Genomic DNA, 20351 nt, shown 5'->3' with positions numbered 1-20351 from the left:
TTTGTGGACTCCTTTTGGTTTGCTTTTGATACTTTAACGAGGACTGCAAGCAACAGTCACTTGCACACACGCTAACATACTCCCTTGCTTTTGATACTCTAACGAGGACCGCAAGCGACACTCGCACACACGCTAACATACTCCCTCCTTTCTACAATTGACATATGTGACGTACAACTTTTTCCAAAAACCAATTCACTGTGTGAAATAATAATTTCACCTTATCTTCTTGTGTTTATTACAATGTTGCCATCCGTTTAAGTTTAATACAAAACTCTTATTTTACATATATTTCTCTTCCTTTTTTTTTAGAATATAATTTTTTTTATTTTACATGTTTATAAGAGTAACACGACCCATACCCAAAATAATAATAAATTTATATTTATTTATACATAGCTAATTAATCTTTTTTTTATTATAAAAAATAGATATTTAAATAATTTTTTAATTTAATAGGTCATAAATGAAACTTTCCCAATTATATAAATCATCATAACAATGTAAAATAATGATTTATAGTCAAATATGTGTACAGTATAGTTCAAAATATTTATTAAATGTCTAACAAATAATGTATTTTATTTATTTATAATAATTTTTAATATTTATAAATTATTTTATTATTATTATATTTTTTATATTATTTAATTATATCGATATTTTTATAAAATTATATTTTTGATATTTTTATTAATACTGATATTTTTATCACTGCATCTACTTCACTTGTGTTTAGCAAGCTTCTATTTTTTTTTTATTTGTTTGTTTGCTTATTTTGTTTTTGTCGCGTTTTCTACGAAGCCAAGCTTCTAGTTGAGAAGCAAAGATTGATACATATGCTTCTCCATTCATTTCAGCCTACCGGACATAAAATCAACTACACTAAGTTTTGGTCTTAGGGAGGTAGATAATATTGGGGTAAAAAAAAAAAAAAAAAGAGGCTTTGTCTGCTTTCCAGTACAAAGACAAATTTGGTAAAAATTAAAAATTAAAAATTAAAAAAAAAAAAACAAAAAACAAAATATGCACTTTTTTTAGGTTTTCATTCTTTTGTCACTCCTGTTGAGGAGGAGATTTTCTTCCCTTGTTTTGTTGTTGTTGGGCCTATATTGTTTTCGAAAAACAGAAATACGATATTTTAGAAGTATAAATCCTTCTATTGAGGGTCGGAACATATATTTAAGAAATACTAGAAAAATCTTCATGTTTTCGAGGTATTTCCCCCCCTTTTTTATCTAAAAAAAAGGAAAAAAATTAAAATTAAAATTAAAATAATAAAAAAATAAAAAAAGGAAGAGAGAGAGAGAGCCTAGGATAACCCCACACGTCTTTGACAAAATCTGCATCACAGAAAGTGCGATTAAATTAACATATAAATACTTCAGTTCCAATGGCTTTTCCCAGATGCTCCCTCCCCATACCTCTAGAGATATTAGATAGGATAACCTGGATTATTAGTTTACGCGGTGAAAATGACTGGTAGATCAGAAATCAGAATTCTATATATGCATGCAATGCAAGCAAAGCTTTTGGTTAGAAAAAAATTATTATTATTATTATTCTAGTATATATATGAAACGGGGAGTTGAAGTTTGACAATTTTCTATAGTTCAAAATTTTTTGTCTTAATTAGGAATTAAGGCCTAGCCGTGGGCTTTTACACGAATTCCATTTGTAACGATACACAAATCGTGGATCAATAATGGTTCATCTCTGTGGTTCCATTTAATAATCAGATTCATTTCACAATGATAAAAGGGGTTATTATAATAAGAGATTTAAGTTTGTATATAATACCGGTTCGGTGGTTCTTATTGTTTTCTATATTTTTGGGATGAAATTTCATTTGGGTGCTTTGATCAATAATTTCTTCATTCTTTTTTTTTTTTTTCTTTCTAAATAATTATTTTAACACATTCTGTAAAGCAATCATATGTCTTGCTTTACATTTTTCTAGACAAAAAAAAGCATGCAAAGAACAAAAGTCTTGCTTTACATTTTCATTTTCTTTCCATTCACATTTGAACAACCTTATTCGATGCAGTAATCATAGAAAGTAAGTTTTCAATTACACGTCTAAAGTAATGATAAGTCAATTATCATTAATATGTTACAGCTAAAAGCCCAACACTAACTAAAGAAAAAAACTCCACCTGCCTCCCTCAGCCTTAATCATCCTCAATTATTCGAATTTTGTATTTTAATTTTTTTTTTTCCCCGGTAATCTGAAATCGTTGACCCTTAATGGTATACATCTTGTATAAATATTTGAAATCTACTTAGAGCCTTAACCAAAGCACTAACGTCTGAAACCCCATTCTGTTTCTCCTCCTTACCTTGATCTTTGTCTTTTCAACACCCATGGCTTCCCCGAAAACGTTCCCATTGCCACCTATGAACATTAAATTTTGCTTGGGTTTGGTTTTGCTTCTTATTGGAACAGCCTCAGCTCAACTATCCCCAAATTTCTATGCAAATTCTTGTCCCAATGTCCTTTCCACCATCCAATCGGCAGTGAACTCTACGGTTGCAAATGAGCTTCGCATGGGAGCGTCCTTGCTCCGTCTTCATTTTCACGATTGTTTTGTTAATGCAAGTCTTTATTTTCTCATTTTCATCCATATCCTTTAATGTTAAATTTGAATATATATATATATATATATATATTTTTTTTTTCAAAAATGATGCTTAGACATATTAATATAATAAGTGTATGATTTAGCACCAAAATCTTAGGCCAATATGAGTCATATGACAAGTTTTATGGCTGAATCTATGATAATATTTGTTTTTCGAAATTTATCTATTTAAAAATAATGGTTTAATTCACATTATTGCAAGGAAAATGACAAATTGTATATATATCTTAATTAGCATTTAACACTAATCAATATTTGTGGCTTCTTAAAAAAAAAACAGGGATGTGATGGGTCAATACTGTTGGATGACACAGCAAATTTCACAGGAGAGAAGACGGCAGCTCCCAATAACAATTCAGTAAGGGGATTTGAAGTAATCGACAACATCAAAAACCAAGTTGAGAATTTGTGCCCTGGCATCGTCTCTTGTGCTGACATACTAGCCGTTGTGGCTAGGGACTCTGTTGTTGCTGTATGTGAGCCAAAACTTCAATAATTATTTTCACTTTCATAAATTATATTCTAGTTTCATATTAATCTCCATTTTATAAATTAATTAATGTAAGACTTTAATTTATATTTATAATTTTCAGTTGGGTGGACCGACCTGGACTGTGCAATTAGGCAGAAGAGACTCCACCGCTGCTAGCCTAAGTGCGGCCAATTCCAACATCCCTTCTCCTGCACAAAATCTAAGCGGTCTCATCACTTCCTTCTCCAACAAAGGTTTCACCGCCAATGAAATGGTTGCTCTTTCAGGTTTAATTTACTTAATTTTCTTCAGATTTCATTAATTTCAAGATAATGTAGCTGTAATGATCATCCATCTTATAGTTACAATGAAACATATATATATATATATATATATATATATTTTTTTTTTTTCAGGTGCTCATACAATAGGCCAAGCAAGGTGCACAAACTTCAGAGGCCGGATTTACAATGAAACCAATATAGATTCCTCATTTGCAGCATCATTGAAATCTAGTTGTTCGAGCAGTACAGCCGGAGACAACAATCTTTCACCACTTGATGTTAGCACCCCAAATGCTTTTGACAATGCTTACTTCAACAACTTGGTGAACCAAAAGGGCCTTTTGCACTCGGATCAGCAACTGTTTAACAATAATGGCTCCACTGATTCACAGGTCAAGGCGTATGGTAGCGACCAGGGAAGCTTCTTTACGGACTTTGCCAATGCTATGGTGAAGATGGGGAACCTTAGCCCACTTACTGGGACAAACGGTCAGATCAGAACCAATTGTAGGAAGCTCAACTGAAAATAATATACTATTCATTTGATTCTGTTTAGTGTGACGAGTTAGTTTGATTATATTTATGTTCTTAAACATCAATAAAGATTCATTATATAATAAATTATTATAGAATTTAGGAATATATAGTATACTTTTTTTTTTTTTGGTTCCTTTTTTTCCATTTGTTATTATTATTTTCCTTGTATTTTCTGGTTGTGAAATCATCTTTTTCAAAATGGAACTGCACTTCCTTTTTTTCCATTTGTTATTATTATTTTCCTTGTATTTTCTGGTTGTGAAATCATCTTTTTCAAAATGGAACTGCCACTGCCAATTCCGTTCCAGTACCGTGTATTTTTGTACCTGGGCTTTGGTAAAGCTTTCTATCTTTGGGCCACAGAAGCCCATTCGGACCTGAAAATTTTGAGCAATTCCCATATTTTGTGGGGGATTTTGGTCCAATGCCCATCTAGGCCTAACGAAATATGCCCTCTCCACTCAAATAGTTTTTATTTTACTCATTTATTTTTAATATTTCTAAATTATCCTTATCTATTGTAAAATTATTTTACTCATCTACTTTTTAATATTCCTAAATTATCCTTATCTAATTTAAAATTAAGTAAAATTCATTTTCCTCTTTCTGGTAAAACACCAGCTCCACTTTGGTTCTTCAAATCGTTATTAGCATTCCTTTGGTCAATGAAGCTTTCAAACTCCTCAACTTGCCATCGAAGCGTTGGAAGACGGCCTTTATAACAAGATCTTTATCCCAAGTAGCCTCCCACTGATCGCCAAAGTACTCTTCATCTTGGAAATGGTACGACAAAATATCCAAAACTGCCATCACTCTTGTCGCTTGGTTCTGAGAAGGGAAGCACTGCAGAGGGTTTTTTGTTTTCAATGGGAGGGATTATCTGTGGAAAGTAGGAAGAAAGAGTGCAGGAATTTGGGACAAAACTAGGTGCAAGATTATCTGGTGTGGGTTTCTCGAAAGTAAAAACGAAAAAAAAAAAAAAAAAAAAAGGACACATAAATTATTTTAAACTTTTATTAGAGACAAAATAAATATAAAGGAGTAAATAAAAAAAGTATGAGAAAGTACGGGTATATTTTATTAAACACGCCAAACGAGGGATAGTGGGCTGGATTCCCCTATTTTGTGGCACAAAATAAAATACTATCTAATACTTGGAAATTATCAATTTTGAACCTGGGCTTTGGGATATATTTCTATCCTTGGGCCAAGAGAAATCCATATGATGCAAGATAATTCGGACTTGGAAAATCTGGGTCAGTGCCCGTGCTTTTGAGACCCAAAACAAATAATATTCAGTGCTTTATAATTTCAAAACACACTTGCCAAAGCAACGGTAAGGTTAGGAAATCTTAGCCCCTTGTTTCTTTGGCTTTTTTCTTTTTCCTTTTTTTTTTTAAATATAAATATATGTTATATGTATGAAAAATCTTAGCCGAAGGGTCGACACATGAGTCATTTGAGCAATTTTTTTTTTTTTTTTCTTTCTAAATGCTAACACACTGTTAATTCTCTGTTTAATTTTGGTCTTCTTCATTGTTATTGTCTTGGCTCAGAGATACTAACAGCCGTCTTTAGATTCTAAAATATATATATATATATATAAGGAAAATTGGTTTAGATTGTAATTAATGAAACCCATAGCTAGACGACAGGGCCTGCCCAACAATGCGCAAAGCAAATTTTCCGATGCTTGATGATCCAGCTTTATTTATTTATTTCTTTGTTTACTTTTCACAAACCGGCTGTGAGTTAAAAATTAAAAAATATCCCTTTAGGGATCTCTATAAATAAGGCTGTTTTTGGGTCTCAAGCAAGGCACCAAACAAAGAGAGAGAGAAAAATACTAGTTGTTCAGAACCAAAAAAATGGCTAAATATAACAACAAAATTTCGATGTTTTTTAATTTGGTTCTCCTACTCTCTATTGTTCTCATGATATCCACAGCTGAAAGTACACTGCTGGGAAGTAAGTTCAATTATAAGATAAAATTTTCATTGATAATATTCTAATTCATGAAGGTTTCAGTGTTTTATATGTAAATTAGTGAATATTAAGTTCGTATCTACGTACATATGGATTTGGCAATGTTATTTTAATTTAAATCACTGATGGATTTTGCAGTTGGGTTTGGAGTGAAGGAAGCCAGCAGCCTTGAGTGCTTAGGAGTTTACGGGGTAGAAGCTGGTGATACTTGCTCCCTCATCGTTGAGAAGTTAAATACCACTTTCGACAATTTCCTTGCCATAAATCCTAATATCAACTGCGACAACATCTTTGTAGGTCAATGGGTTTGCACTTTAGCCAAAGGCAATTAAGTTGCAGAGCCAAAAACAAAAATAAAAATAAAAATTCTTGTCAATCAGTTCATGAATAAAGAGAATGAGCTCGCTGCCATGTTCTTTCCAAGAAAATTTGGAAAAATTGAATTGTGTACTTTATTAATTTGTTGTTATAGTAATGAATTATATTGCTATATGTTTTCATTGTGAGCATGCAGATCTCCTTATATCTTTAAACCACATTGTTTGTCTGTACCACTAATTATTTATTAAAGTAAAAAATATTTTGTTGGCTAACCTATTATGTATATTTTCTTTTTCGTGTTATTAGTTATTTCTTCCACATTGGAGGTTCATGATTAAACTAGCATAGATATCAACCAAATTTTTAATTATGTTGTAGCGAGGAGAATATCATTTGAAGTGAGGAAGAACCTTGGAGAATGTTTTTCCATTAAATTTGGTTTCAAGTTGTCGATGGGGCCTACAATCAATTGCTTTTCGATGATACATTATATATTGATGTGGTAAATCATATAGTTGATATCTCAATAATAATTGTAAGACTTCAGCATTTTAGTAAGTAATGTATTTTATTATAACATGAGTGATACTTTCAAATTTTTTTTTAAAACAAAAATTTGAACCTAAAAAATATGAAAAATGAAAATGAAAAATAAAAAGGGAAAGAAATGAGAGATCAAGCAGTAATCAATAATTTTGGCATTATCAATTCTTTGTTTTTGAGTATTATATAAAATATATTAAATATTTAGGGATGTATTCAATTTAGAGTTTAAAAGATTTTAAAAATGATTAAAAATTTAAAAATATTTAATTTAGATTTTCAAAAAGTATATACAAGTTCACTAATATTTAATTCAGATTTTAATAAATTTTATAAAAATTCATTATTGATATTATTAATTATTTAGTAAGAAGGAATATCTACTAATTATTTGTATTTTGACCTAGATATTTGTAAATGATCATTGGAACATTATGATGTATCAAACTTTTAAATATTATTGTAACATTTTGTATGTTTTGAAATGTAAAAAAATATTGTGTATTGTCAATTTTTTTTTACTTTTAGCAAGCACTGTAAAATATCTTATAAATAGAATGGTCTCTTATAATTATAAATAATGTTTTTTTGTTATAATGTTACCGATTTAAACATGTAAGGATGCAGATCGATGCGAGAAACTTATGTTCCATATAAGTAAAATCAAATTTGCAGCTTGTACTCATCGAGTCAAATAAATATTAAATATTCATTTATGTTTTCATTACATTAATTATAATCGTGAGATTTATGAATAACGTACTAATTTCCTTACTATATGCTATAACACAAGTGGTAAAAATATTGAAGAAAACAAGAAAATAAACAGAATATTACAGAAAATAAGAAAATAATCACACCAATTAAATTTTACACTAGTGCGGTAAAATATTGCGAAACACTAATGAAATGGGGTGAGTGAGATTGTAAATACAAATCTCTTAGACTTAATTAAACTCAATATAATTATTTAAGGTGAAAATCTTAATTTTACTTTATTATGTTTTGATATTATTATTATTTGTATTTGCATAATTACTAATATTAAAAATATTATATGTGTATAAATGCAAACAGTGAGAATTTCAAGCAATTCTATTTCCATCCATTGCTATTCGATCGGGAAGAAAAATTTAGTCTCAGAGCAATTCGGTTTATGAACTTATACTATGCAAACATTAATCATTTGATAGAAAGTTGTATTGGTTATAAGGATCTAACCAATTAGAAAGTTGTATTGGTTATTAGGAAATAACCAATTACATTCAAAGTATAATTCTAGAACATTTGGGATTTAATGAAATCGTTGAAGACAACAAGATGTATAGATAATTTAAGGCAACTATAAGTGCTAGTAAGGAAATTTTAAAGAAAAAAGTTAAGGATATGGTGACTAAGAAAATGTCAAAGAAAAAATCAAAAATCGGGTGGTCAAGTATATAATATATATATATATATATATATATATATATATATATATATATAAAAGAATTTAGTGAAGAAAATGACAAAAAACAAAGTGAAGAATCAAATACAAATGAATAAGGAAGTACAATATTACTGTCTGAAAAATGCAATCATACATTGTTTAAAAAAAATAAATTGGGTAAGTGGTTTTAGCCATTTAAAAGGTTATAATAATGTTGAGGTTTTAAGATGTCAACAAATGCATAATTATGTTATGTTATTTTAGGATCTAAAACAAATGAATAAAAATTTGGCTAAAATAGAAAACGGTGATAGATTATGCTCAATACTCATTAAAAGTGATATTAATATAGATTTCCTAAAAAGCTTAATCGAAGGAAAGTTTTCTACTATTTAAATCTTTACTGTATTATATACCCTATCTACAATATAAAATACCAACAAAAATATACCTTGTTTTAAGTAGGTTCAAATTAAGGAGATAAAGAGCACCTTATGGCCTGCGGTCATAGCCCTAGCTTTTTGAATTTTTTTTTTTGAGTTTATCTATTAAATTTTTAAAAGATTAAGTTAAATAACTAATTTGATTTATTTAAATGGATTATGGCCCCCGCTAGTTAACTTAGCTATAAGAATTTGTGTTTGTAGTAAAATTACAATCTAAATTTGTGATCTTATTAATATAAATATATATACTAAATTCACATATGTAGTTTAATTAAATTATGTATTTAAATGACAACTGTTTCATGCTTAATATTTATTTAATTGGTATTTTAAAGAATTTTTTGTACTTTTTAATTTGAATTTGTTTATTTAATTTTTTTTATTAGTTCAATTTTTTAATTGGATTCTTATTTTTCATTTCATATTTAGCTTTGAAGGCACCTTCAATTTTTAAATTATTTAAACACATTTTCTAAAAATATTGTTTCTCTTTTTATAACCAATCAAAAAATATAAAGGTAAAAAAATAAAATATGTATAAAATTATATTACTATAAAATATGTATAAAATTATAAAAATATAATTTTATAATATTACTATAAAATATGTATAAAATTATATTATAAGTACAACTTTTTTTTGGTTCACATCTTAGACATCCAAAATTGGAGAAAACCAAAGATAAAAATACAAATAAAAATAATAAAAAAATTAAAAAAACAAAGAACCAGGTAAAATTGAAAATTATAATGAAATGATGACAAATTAAAAAGAATGGTTAATTATATTTTGATATCTTCAATTTTTAAGATTTTAAAATTTAAATTTCTAATTTTTTATTTTGTTATAGACTAGTCTAGAATTTTTAATTTGACAAACAAATTGGTGATAGCTTTATTCACGCGGATAGGGTTGATAGATAGTGATAATAGTTTTGTTTACATCGACGGGGTTTATAGATGGATCTTTTTTTCTTTTTTTCTTTTTTAAAAAAAATTTGGTTGAGGTGTTTGATCACTTGAAATCCACCTAAATCGAATTGTTATATATTGTTTATTAAATTAGGGATCCGATTACAACAATTTGAAAATTTGAGGTGCCAATTCACTATTTTTAAAAATTGAAAGACTAAATAAAAGTAGAAAGTACTCAATTACAATTAATTAAAAAACATGTAAACAAATGGAAACACCCATAGTCGGCTGGGCCTGCTCAATGTTGACAATGCACGAAGTTCCGATGCCTGATCCAGCTTTAACTTTGGTAATCTACATTGTTCACATTTTACCCAAAATAAAAAATAAAAAACTACCTTGATCACAAAGATTGCATATTTTTTTTATCTAACATGCCGGCCTGTTTCTAATTAATTAATTTAAAAATGTTATATCCATTTTGGTCTCTCCCAAGGGATTAAAATTGTCCTATAAATAGGGTTTTAAGCCACCCACTAAACATAAAGAAATCTATTTGTTGTTCAGAACGAGGAGCAGAGAGCAGAATAGACACTAAGCAAGATGGCTAAATTTAACAACAAAATTTCAATGCTTCTTAATTTGGTTCTGTTACTCTCTGTTGTTCTCATGATATCCACAGCTGAAAGTATACGGCTTGGGAGTAAGTTATAATACACACACACACACACACACACACACACACACAAACTTATAATACATTAATATTTTCATATATATATATATATATATATATATATGCATACCTTATTAATATTTTTATTGAAATTACGTTTTGGAGATTTATGTTTAAATATACATACATATATATATATATATATATATATATATATATATATATATATATATATATGTATGTATGTATGTATTCCAAATTATGTTGGAAGAAATGTTGATGTGCAATATTTGCTATGATTGACACATCGATTAATTAATCATTTAAATAAGAAATCTAGTTTAGCAAATTAAAAACCTTTAACACCTTGTCACGTTACAATTTTTTTATGATAAATTTGGAAGATAATTTTCTCTAATTTAAATTTTGCATGTAATATATATATGTACTGAATATTGTGTACACTAATAATGAATATTAATTTAGTATACATATATTTGGAAATATTAATTTTAAATTAAATGAGTGGTTGATGCATGTAGATGGGATTGCAAAGAAAGACGCAAGCCTCCAGTGCTTACAAGTTTATGGAGTAGAAGCTGGTGACACTTGCTCCCTCATCGTTCAGAAATTAAATACCACTTTTGACATTTTCCTTTCTATAAATCCTAATATCAATTGTGACTCAATCTTTGTGGGTCAATGGGTTTGCACTGAAGCTGAAGTTAATTAATCAGTTGCAGGATTAAAAATCATGAATTATTAATTCATGGTGATTCAATTAGAATATAAATGTTAGTTAATTTCGTGAATAAAGCTAGAAAACGAGAGCTACTGTTTGGAATATTAATTATAAGTTAGTTTTGTTTCTGTTGTAATAATTACAACCCCATATCGAGTAACCGTACTGAAGGGCTGTTGAACAGTGATTTATATTTATTGTTAAATTACGTAGGAAAAATTCTGATATTAAGAACGCTATGTTCTTGTAATTGGTACATCTCTGTTTGGCTGGCATATCAGAACGCTATGTTCTTGTCATTGGTACATCTCTGTTTGGCTGGCAACAATATCGTATCTTACCTATGAGTCAACCTTGCCCATATGAAACTTGTAAAACGATTATAAAAATAAACCAAACGACACCAATGATAATAAAGTAAACTGCTCCATAAACAATCAGAAAAAAAACATTGGTTATGACATAATGACCTATTAATATTAGGCATTTTATAGGCTAAAGCTATTTGACTCGTAAAATTGAAAGAGACGAGTTAATATGAAATCGATAATTCTGACCTTTTCCATGAGTTTACATTTTACTTTGATTTTTTTTTAAAAAAAAAAATTTTGAAGGGATAAAAAAAATTTTGAAGGGCCATAAATTGGAAACTTGATTGACTAGTCGAATGATTATCTAAATGGGAAATTTTGTGTGTCAATTCAATCTCAGTTACTTGGTAGTTAAGCATAGTTGCCTGTCTTTATATATTTAATTATGAAAATTTTCAATTTCTTTATTGATTAATATTTCAAGGACTAATTCAGACCCCATAGGATAATGCTAATTATGTTTCGTCACATTTCTTGTAATAGTGGCTCTTCTCCATTGGAGAAGCAATTAAATGAGAAAATATCAATCAACTTAATTCTGTATAATTGTCCGGGTCCAAGATTAATTGGCAGATTAACTTAATCATGTGTCTCTCTGATCATTCTTATTCATCTATAAATACGCATGCAGGTATACCAAATTCAAATTGCAAACTGAGAGAGCTATCTAGCAAGCTAATAGCTAGAAAATGGCTTGGAGGGGCTTTCCCAATGTCGTACTGATAATACTAATGTCGTTGAGTAGTATTACAAAGACCACATGTAGTTCTTCTTCAATACTGTATCCGAACTTTTATGACCAATCATGCCCGTGTGCTTTACCAGCCATCAAGCTGGTTGTTGAGGATGCAGTGCAGAAGGAGCCTCGCATGGCCGCTTCTCTACTTCGTCTCCACTTCCACGATTGTTTCGTTAATGTAATTTTTATTATCATTCCTATCACATTTTTCACTAACCAAAAATATAGTTTATATTATTTTTGTTTTTCCTCGAATAATTACATTAATTTATATATTACTTTGCACGCACGCATGCATGCCTTTGGTTTTGATTGAGTTGGTCCATATAACGTAGGGTTGTGATGGCTCGTTGCTTCTGGATACTACAGACACCATTGACAGCGAAAAGAATTCAGCTGCCAATCGAAATTCCACCCGAGGATTCAACGTCGTAGATGACATCAAGAGGGAGGTGGACACCTGCTGTGGAGGTGCAGTTGTCTCCTGTGCAGATATCTTGGCTGTTGCAGCTCGCGATTCTGTTGGGGCGGTGCGTCTATATATATATATATATGTGTGTGTGTGTGTGTGTGTGTGTGTGTGTGTGTGTGAATTTCAGTTTTTTGATATTAGATATAATAAAGTTGTGCTTAATCAATTTTTTTAACTCCCAGATTTTTTTTTTTTTTTTTGGGTCACTACAATTGTTTTTATTATTATTATTTTTTTATTATATGCAAACTGTTTTTGTTATCTAATAATATACATACACCCTATGGTACTAGATTTTTTTTTTTTTGGGCCTAGATGCTTATCAGTGAAGAAAATAACAATATTATTATTAACAAGTTGTATACAATATAAATCAATAAAATAAAATCCAATTAATTGGTATCAAAAAAAATTTGCTAAACAAGTAGCTTGGTACGTACATGAGTATTGTTGTATCTTTAGTCACTATAAAATTTACTGTTTTAGTGATCGACAACAAGCTCACTCTATCGGTACTGCATATCATAATATTTTGCAGGTAGGAGGCCCAACTTGGGAGGTACAACTAGGAAGAAGAGACGCCACCACAGCTAGCAAGACTGCAGCCGATGCCAACATCCCACCGTCATTCCTGGACCTGCCAGCTCTCATAGACAACTTCAAAAACCATGGCCTCGATGAAAAGGACCTCGTGCTTCTTTCCGCTGCTCATAACTTAGGCTTCGCACAGTGCCTGTTCTTCAAGAATCGGATTTACAACGAAACCGATATCGACCCTGCATTTGCAGAGCACTTAAAGTCTGCATGTCCAATCAATGGAGGTGACTCCAACCTCTCTCCTTTGGACCCCTCACCGGCAAGCTTCGACCGAAGCTACTTGACCAACTTGGTTCAGCATAGAGGGCTTCTCCACTCGGATCAAGCTCTCTTTAGTGGCGGTTACACCGATGAATTGGTTAAGATATACAGCATAGATGATATGGCTTTTAGGTCGGATTTTGCTCAGTCTATGATCAAGATGGGAAATATACAGCCTTTGACTGGAGATGAAGGTGAAATTCGAAGGGATTGTAGGAAAGTCAACCATTGATTTTTTTTTTTTTTTTTTGGGTAATGAAAATCAATTATTGAATGATAATTGACACTACTTAGTAAATATAAAATGTCTATCTTTAAATAAATTTACTATCATAAAATGCAATTTGGGATTGACCAAACCTAAATCATAAAAAACTTTGAACAAATAAGGACATGGTATTTACATACTTTTTCTTTCTTTTTCTTTTTTTTTTTTTAAATAAACATGGTATTTGTATACTGGTACATATACAAGACAAATAAAACAAAATTTACATTTTAAAGAATCCAAGCTTTTTTTTTTTTTTTTTTTTTTGGGTGCTAGTAAAAGATCCAATCCGTTGCAAGTTTTCTTTGGGTATGTATATACGTATTAATGTAAAGAAATGGTCGAATTTTGACCTTTAGAGTCTAGCAGCCTATCTCGGTGTGCTGTATATGTGGCAGAGTGGGACCTACTATTTGCCATGTGTATCACTAAAAGGTGCCAGCCCAACTGTGAATTTTCGGGAGTTGGGCTGACTGGCTTATTCCAATGACACCTCTCCAGGCTCACCTTCCGAAATAAAAAATGAACGAATAAACTAAAAAAACCAAATCTAGATAATTGATGGTCAAACAGTAGGTAGTATAGCCGTTAAGATTGACCACGGAAGAAATAGAAAGAGGTTCATGTAGTATTTGGTCTCCGAGGACAGCCCACTGGAACCATAAGACAAACAAAAATAAAACCATGGGACTGCCTTAAGAAAAAACTGGCTAGTCAAAGCATAGAGATGGGTAAAATCCAATTTATCCGTCTAATTTAATTTATTTTATTTTTAACAGTTTAGATTGTATTTTTATATCAATTGGATTGAATTGGGTTCAAAATATTATAAATTATACGGATTGGATTGGTTATGGATTGGAAATATAAATCCAATCCAATCCAAATAATATATTATATAACTAAAAAATTATATTTTTTATTTTTTTCATTTTTATATATTAATTTTAGAATATTTTTTTCATTTTATATATTAATTTTTAAATTTTTTTTTCATTTTTATATATTGATTTTTAATATATATATATATATATATATATATATATTTTTTTTTTTCTTTTACATCCTCATATCCCAAATTCCAAATCAAATTGTAAGTTGTAATCCTAAACTAAACATTTACCTTTGTTGCTACCCACCACCAGTCCATCACCATCACCATAATATATATATATATTTTTTACATCTCCATCATATATATATATATATATATATACATATATTGTATCCAATTGTTACTTATATATATATATATATATATATATAAATGTTTAAATATAAATTATTGCTAATTTTATTATTTTGATTTTTGTAGAGCTTACAGAATCAACTAAATTAGTAAACCTGTCAACGTTGATTGACTTATAATTTACCAAAGTTTTAAAGTTAAAAAAGAAAAAGGAATTATGCATTGATTTTTGAGTAAATGAATTTTGACGAATGTATTATTTTACATTATTTGTTCTAACAATTTTAATTTGATTTTATAGGAGTGAGATGATGATATTAATGTTTGCTATTTAATAAGTGCATGATGTGTATCATTTGCTGCATTTTCTTCTTTATTTTCCATTGAAGACTATGTTGTATTATTCTAATTGTATTTTATGTTTGGATAATTATAATTTATTATTTATATTTTATATTTGAAAATTTTTTTATTTGTATTATATATTTATAAATTAGTAAGTTTCAAACCGATCAACCAATACCAACTAAACCGATCATAAATGATTTGGTTTGGTTTGTATTTAATGCTTCAATGGTTTGGTTTGGATTATAAATTAAAAAAATCAATATGTATGGATTGGATTGTATTTCGATCCAAAACCGAACCAACCCAATCCATATCCATCCCTAGTCAAGCGCCCCTCCTCTACCTCTACAAATGCCTCACCAAATGCTTGCTCTTCAGCGTCAAAGCCCGATTTTGTGTAGGAAAAGATGGCCGTGTTGAAATGCTTAGCAGCGAGTTCTACAAAAGAATATATATATATATATATATATATTTCAAGCCCAACCGTTGTCCTTGGCTGGTCATGAAACTGAGTTAAACCGCTGCTAGTTTTAATAAATTAAAAAAATTAAAGGCTTAAATAATAAAAGGTTGAAAATCAAATGGATCAAAGCGCAATTAATCTTAATGAAAAAGAATAAAAAAAAAATTGTAATAATAAATGGAAACACCTATAGTCGACTGGGCTTGCTCAGTGCCAAAGTTCCGATGCTTGATCCAGCTTGAATTTTGGTAATCTACCTTGTTCACATTTTACCCAAAACAAAAAAAGAAAAAAAAAATCTACCTTGTTCACAAAGATTGCATAATTTGTATCTAACATGCCGGCCTGTTTTTATTAATTAATTTAAAAATGCTATATCCATTTTGGTCTCTCCTAAAGGATTAAATTTTCCTATAAATAGGGTTTTCAAGCCACCCACTAAACATAAAGAAATCTATTTGTAGTTCAGAACGAAAAGCAGAGGGCAGAATAAACACTAAGCAAGATGGCTAAATTTAACAACAAAATTTCAATGCTTCTTAATTTGGTTCTGCTAATCTCTGTTGTCCTCATGATATCCACAGCTGAGAGTAGAAAGTTTGGGAGTAAGTTACATCATCTACATACATACAATACATTAATATTTTCATATATATATATATATATATATATATGCACGCCTTACTAATATTTCAATTGAAATTAAGTTTTGGAGTTTTATGTTTACATATTTTCATATATATTTATATATATAGTAAACTATATTCCAAATTACGTTGGAAGAAAAGCTAAGTGCAATATATGCTATCATTGACACGTCGATTAATTAATAGTTTAAATTAAAATTCTAATTTAGCAAATTAAAATTCTTTACGATGTCTTTTATTATAAATTTGGGAGATAATTTTCTCTAATCTGAAATTTATATGTAATATTTATATACACTAATAGTGAATATTAATTCAGTATACATATATTTGGAAATTGTAATTTTAAATTAAACGAGTGATTGATGCATGCAGTTGGGTTTAAAGCGAAAGATGCAAGCCTCCAGTGCTTACAAGTTTATGGAGTAGAAGCTGGTGATACTTGCTCCCTCATCGTTCAGAAGTTAAATACCACTTTTGACATTTTCCTTTCTATAAATCCTAATATCAATTGCGACTCGATCTTTGTTGGTCAATGGGTTTGCACTGAAGCTGCAGTTAATTAATCAGTTGCAGGATGAAGAATTATGAATTAATTCAAGTTTAAGCATTCATACTATGTGCGTTTCATGAATAAAGAGAACAGAGATCTAATATTTGGAACATTAATCATAAATTAATTTTGCTTCGGTTGTAATAGTTACAGTTCCATATCGGATAAGGGTATGGAAGGCGCTGTTGACTACTGATTTATATCTCTTGTTTGGAGTAATCTTATTAATGCTCTGTCCTTGTAATTAGTATCTCTATTTTTTTTTTAAATATATTAGTATCTATAATGCAATATTCTATTATACTTATTAATAAACCTTACCCATATAAAACTTATAATAAAACGATTATGAAAACAGCCTATTAAAATTTAAAGAATGCAATAATTAATAATATTAAGGTAAAAAAAAAAAAATAACTAAAACGACACTAAGATAATAGAAGTACTAAAAAGATAATAGAAGTACACCTTGAATAATCAAAGAACATCATTGTCTAGCAGAGAAGAGAAGAGAGCATTGTCTAAAAAAATAATCAAAGAACATCATTCTTCTTTTGAGTGAAAAGAAATTTCATTAAACAGATAAAAGAACATCATTATCTAGCAGAGAAGAGAGCCGGACAGGACCCTCTGAATAAGCTTCATTAAACAGTGAAAAGAACATCATTGTCTAGCAGAGAAGAGAGCCGGACAGGACCCTCTGAATAAGCATCCTATATAGCTAAAGATATATTAGTAAAAAACATAAATTTTTTGCTTAACAAAATTTATAATAATGGAAAATACTATATATATATATATATATATGAATTTTTTCTTAACATAATATATAATAATGGAAAAAAAAATATGTATATATATAGCTAAAGATATATTAGTAAAAAACATAAATTTTTTTCTTAACAAATTATATAATAATGGACAATACTCTATATATATATATATGTGAATTTTTTCTTAACATAATATATAATAATGGATATATATATATATATATATATATATATATATAAAATACCCTAAAATAGCTCAACCATACATATAGTTAAGGGTAAAACAGTCAAAACAAAGGCCCAATAAAGGAACAAAGTCTTCTCTCTGATCAACTGTAGGACTAAAAGCCAAATAGCAATAAACATAAAGAATGGCTGAGAGATTTCTGAGAGGAAGGGAGAGTGTTTAGGCATAAGCATATAGACTTTATATATGGGCACAGAGACTTTTGATGAAAAAATGGCCATGCATGGACTGGAGGATGGAAGATTCTTTTGCTCCAACATGGTCTGTGCCATAGATAGAAATTAACCATGACCAGAGCTCTAAGATAGAGAGGCACGGCATAATGGTTGGTCAAAGTCTAGTTACCAACGAATATATATATAGATATATATACACGTTTAGTATCACAAAAATCATATAAAGTTTATAATTATAAATGTTATATCTTACGGTCTTTTTCTATAAATTCTTTACTATGTTATTTTTGTATAATATATATTCTCTAATCAAACACCTAACATATAATAACTATTAACACACATATGAGGCAAATAAGTTATATGCAATTAGATAAAAGCCAATCATTTTACCAAAATATATATTTTGGAATTTTGGGCAAGCAGACTGTATAGTTAATTTAGTTATTAGTGGCCCATTTTGGTTTGCCATGTGGCAGAGTGGACCTGCACTTTGCCATGTGGTAGCATCTTAATGGTGCCAGCCCAACAGAAGTTGAGCTGAGTTGCTTTCTCTGACGACTACCGTGCAAACCAAAAAAGAAATAAAGAAATAAAAATTCAAAATCTAAATAATAATGTCGTTAAGGCTGACCGCAGAGGTAAAGAAAAGAGGCTCATGGAATATTCGGTAAAGAAGAAATCCGAGGAGTGCCCACAGGAGACAACAAACACAAACAAAAAGAAAATCACTGGAGAGGAGGGCTCGTCTTCGGCAACCTCCTCCTGTCCTCTACAAATGCCCCACCAAATGCTTGCTCTTCATCATGCTCAAAACCCAAAGATTTTGTGCAGGAAATGATCACCGTGTTCAAATGCTTGGCGGCGAGTTCTACAAGATTTATTCCCAAATATATGGATGGGTCATTTGGACATATATAAAAACTTTTTTCTATTAACTTATTAAATTGGAAATTGAAATAATCTATAATAAATTAAAAGATTAAATTCTTATTTTTAAAAATTTAAAATTTAAATTATAAAACATTAAAAATAGAAAATATAAAAATGTAAGTAATCTTAAAAATAAAAAAGTGATTGTAAATAAATGGAAAAACTAAAATCGGATGGGCCTGCTCAGTACGGAAAGTTCTGATGGTTGATCCAGCTTTTAAATTTGGCAAATCTACATTGTTCACATTTTACCCACTTGTTCATAAAGATTGCATAATTTGTATCTGACATGCCGGCCTGTATTTAATTAATTAATTTAAAAACGCTATATCCATTTTGGTCTCACCCAAGGGATTAAATTTTCCTATAAATAGGGTTTTCAAGCTACCCACTAAACATAAAGAAATCTATTTGTAGTTCAGAACGAAAAGCAGAGAGCAGAATAAACACTAAGCAAGATGGCTAAATTCAACAACAAAATTTCAATGCTTCTTAATTTGCTTCTGCTACTCTCTGTTGTCCTCATGATATCCACAGCTGAAAGTAGAAAGCTTGGGAGTAAGCTATATATATATATATATATATATATATATATTTTTTTTTTTTATATTTATTTATTTATTTATTTATCCATGCATACAATATATACATTAATATTTTCATATATATATATATATGCATGTCTTATTAATATTTCTATTGAAATTAAGTTTTGGAGTTTTATGTTTATATATATGCCTAGGAAACTATAATCCAAATTACCGTAGGAAGAAATCCTGACGTGCAATATATGCTATGATTGACACATTGATTAATTAATAATTTAAATTAAAAATCAAGATTAGAAAATTAATCTTTCATTATAAATTTGGGAGATAATTTTTCCTAATTTGAAATTTGTATGTAATATATATATATATATATATATATATATATATATATAGTTCATCTTGTGTACACTAATATTGAATATTAACTCGGTATGCATATATTTGGAAATATTAATTTTAAACTAAACGAGTGGTTGATGCATGCAGTTGGGTTTAAAGTGAAAGACGCAAGCCTTCAGTGCTTACAAGTTTATGCAGTGGAAGCTGGTGATACTTGCTCCCTCATCGTTGAGAAGATAAATACCACTTTTGACAGTTTCCTTGCCATAAATCCTAATATCAATTGCGACTCCATCTTTGTGGGTCAATGGGTTTGCACCGAAGCTGAAGTTAATTAATCAGTTGCAGGATGAAGAAGTATGAATTATTAATTCATGTTAAAATATATATATGTTTTAGTTTCGTGAATAAATTAGAGAACAGAGAGCAAA

The 20351-nt window shown here is 29.4% G+C and overlaps 2 protein-coding genes across 2 annotated transcripts; both read left to right on the top strand.

The window, feature by feature from the left end:
* Positions 1-2282: 2282 nt before the first annotated feature.
* LOC107431275 (cationic peroxidase 1) lies at positions 2283-4040 on the top strand. The gene is made up of 4 exons (XM_016042164.4): positions 2283-2595; positions 2923-3114; positions 3236-3401; positions 3531-4040. The coding sequence occupies exons 1-4, from the start codon at positions 2365-2367 to the stop codon at positions 3920-3922; spliced, it is 981 nt and encodes a 326-aa protein (XP_015897650.3). The 5' UTR covers positions 2283-2364; the 3' UTR covers positions 3923-4040.
* A 7995-nt stretch (positions 4041-12035) lies between these two features.
* Positions 12036-13665, top strand: LOC107431265 (peroxidase P7). Its single transcript, XM_016042148.4, has 3 exons — positions 12036-12281; positions 12439-12633; positions 13114-13665. Exons 1-3 carry the CDS (start codon positions 12054-12056, stop codon positions 13663-13665), a joined length of 975 nt encoding a protein of 324 aa, XP_015897634.4. The 5' UTR covers positions 12036-12053.
* The last annotated feature ends 6686 nt before the right edge of the window (positions 13666-20351 follow it).

This window comes from Ziziphus jujuba, chromosome 6 (assembly GCF_031755915.1).
Source record: "Ziziphus jujuba cultivar Dongzao chromosome 6, ASM3175591v1".
In the NCBI taxonomy this organism is placed as follows: Eukaryota; Viridiplantae; Streptophyta; class Magnoliopsida; order Rosales; family Rhamnaceae; genus Ziziphus; species Ziziphus jujuba.
The sequence above is the reverse complement of the archived record's forward strand: the minus strand, read 5'-3'. Positions and strand labels throughout refer to the sequence as shown.

Excerpts from the sequence above, each read along its gene's own strand:
- LOC107431275 (XM_016042164.4), top strand. The coding sequence starts at position 2,365 with ATGGCTTCCCCGAAAACGTTCCCATTGCCACCTATGAACATTAAATTT. Across the intron at positions 2,596-2,922 it reads TTCACGATTGTTTTGTTAAT|GGATGTGATGGGTCAATACT; the intron begins GCAAGTCTTTAT and ends AAAAAAAAACAG. Across the intron at positions 3,402-3,530 it reads TGAAATGGTTGCTCTTTCAG|GTGCTCATACAATAGGCCAA; the intron begins GTTTAATTTACT and ends TTTTTTTTTCAG.
- LOC107431265 (XM_016042148.4), top strand. The coding sequence starts at position 12,054 with ATGGCTTGGAGGGGCTTTCCCAATGTCGTACTGATAATACTAATGTCG. Across the intron at positions 12,282-12,438 it reads TCCACGATTGTTTCGTTAAT|GGTTGTGATGGCTCGTTGCT; the intron begins GTAATTTTTATT and ends CATATAACGTAG. Across the intron at positions 12,634-13,113 it reads CTCGCGATTCTGTTGGGGCG|GTAGGAGGCCCAACTTGGGA; the intron begins GTGCGTCTATAT and ends AATATTTTGCAG.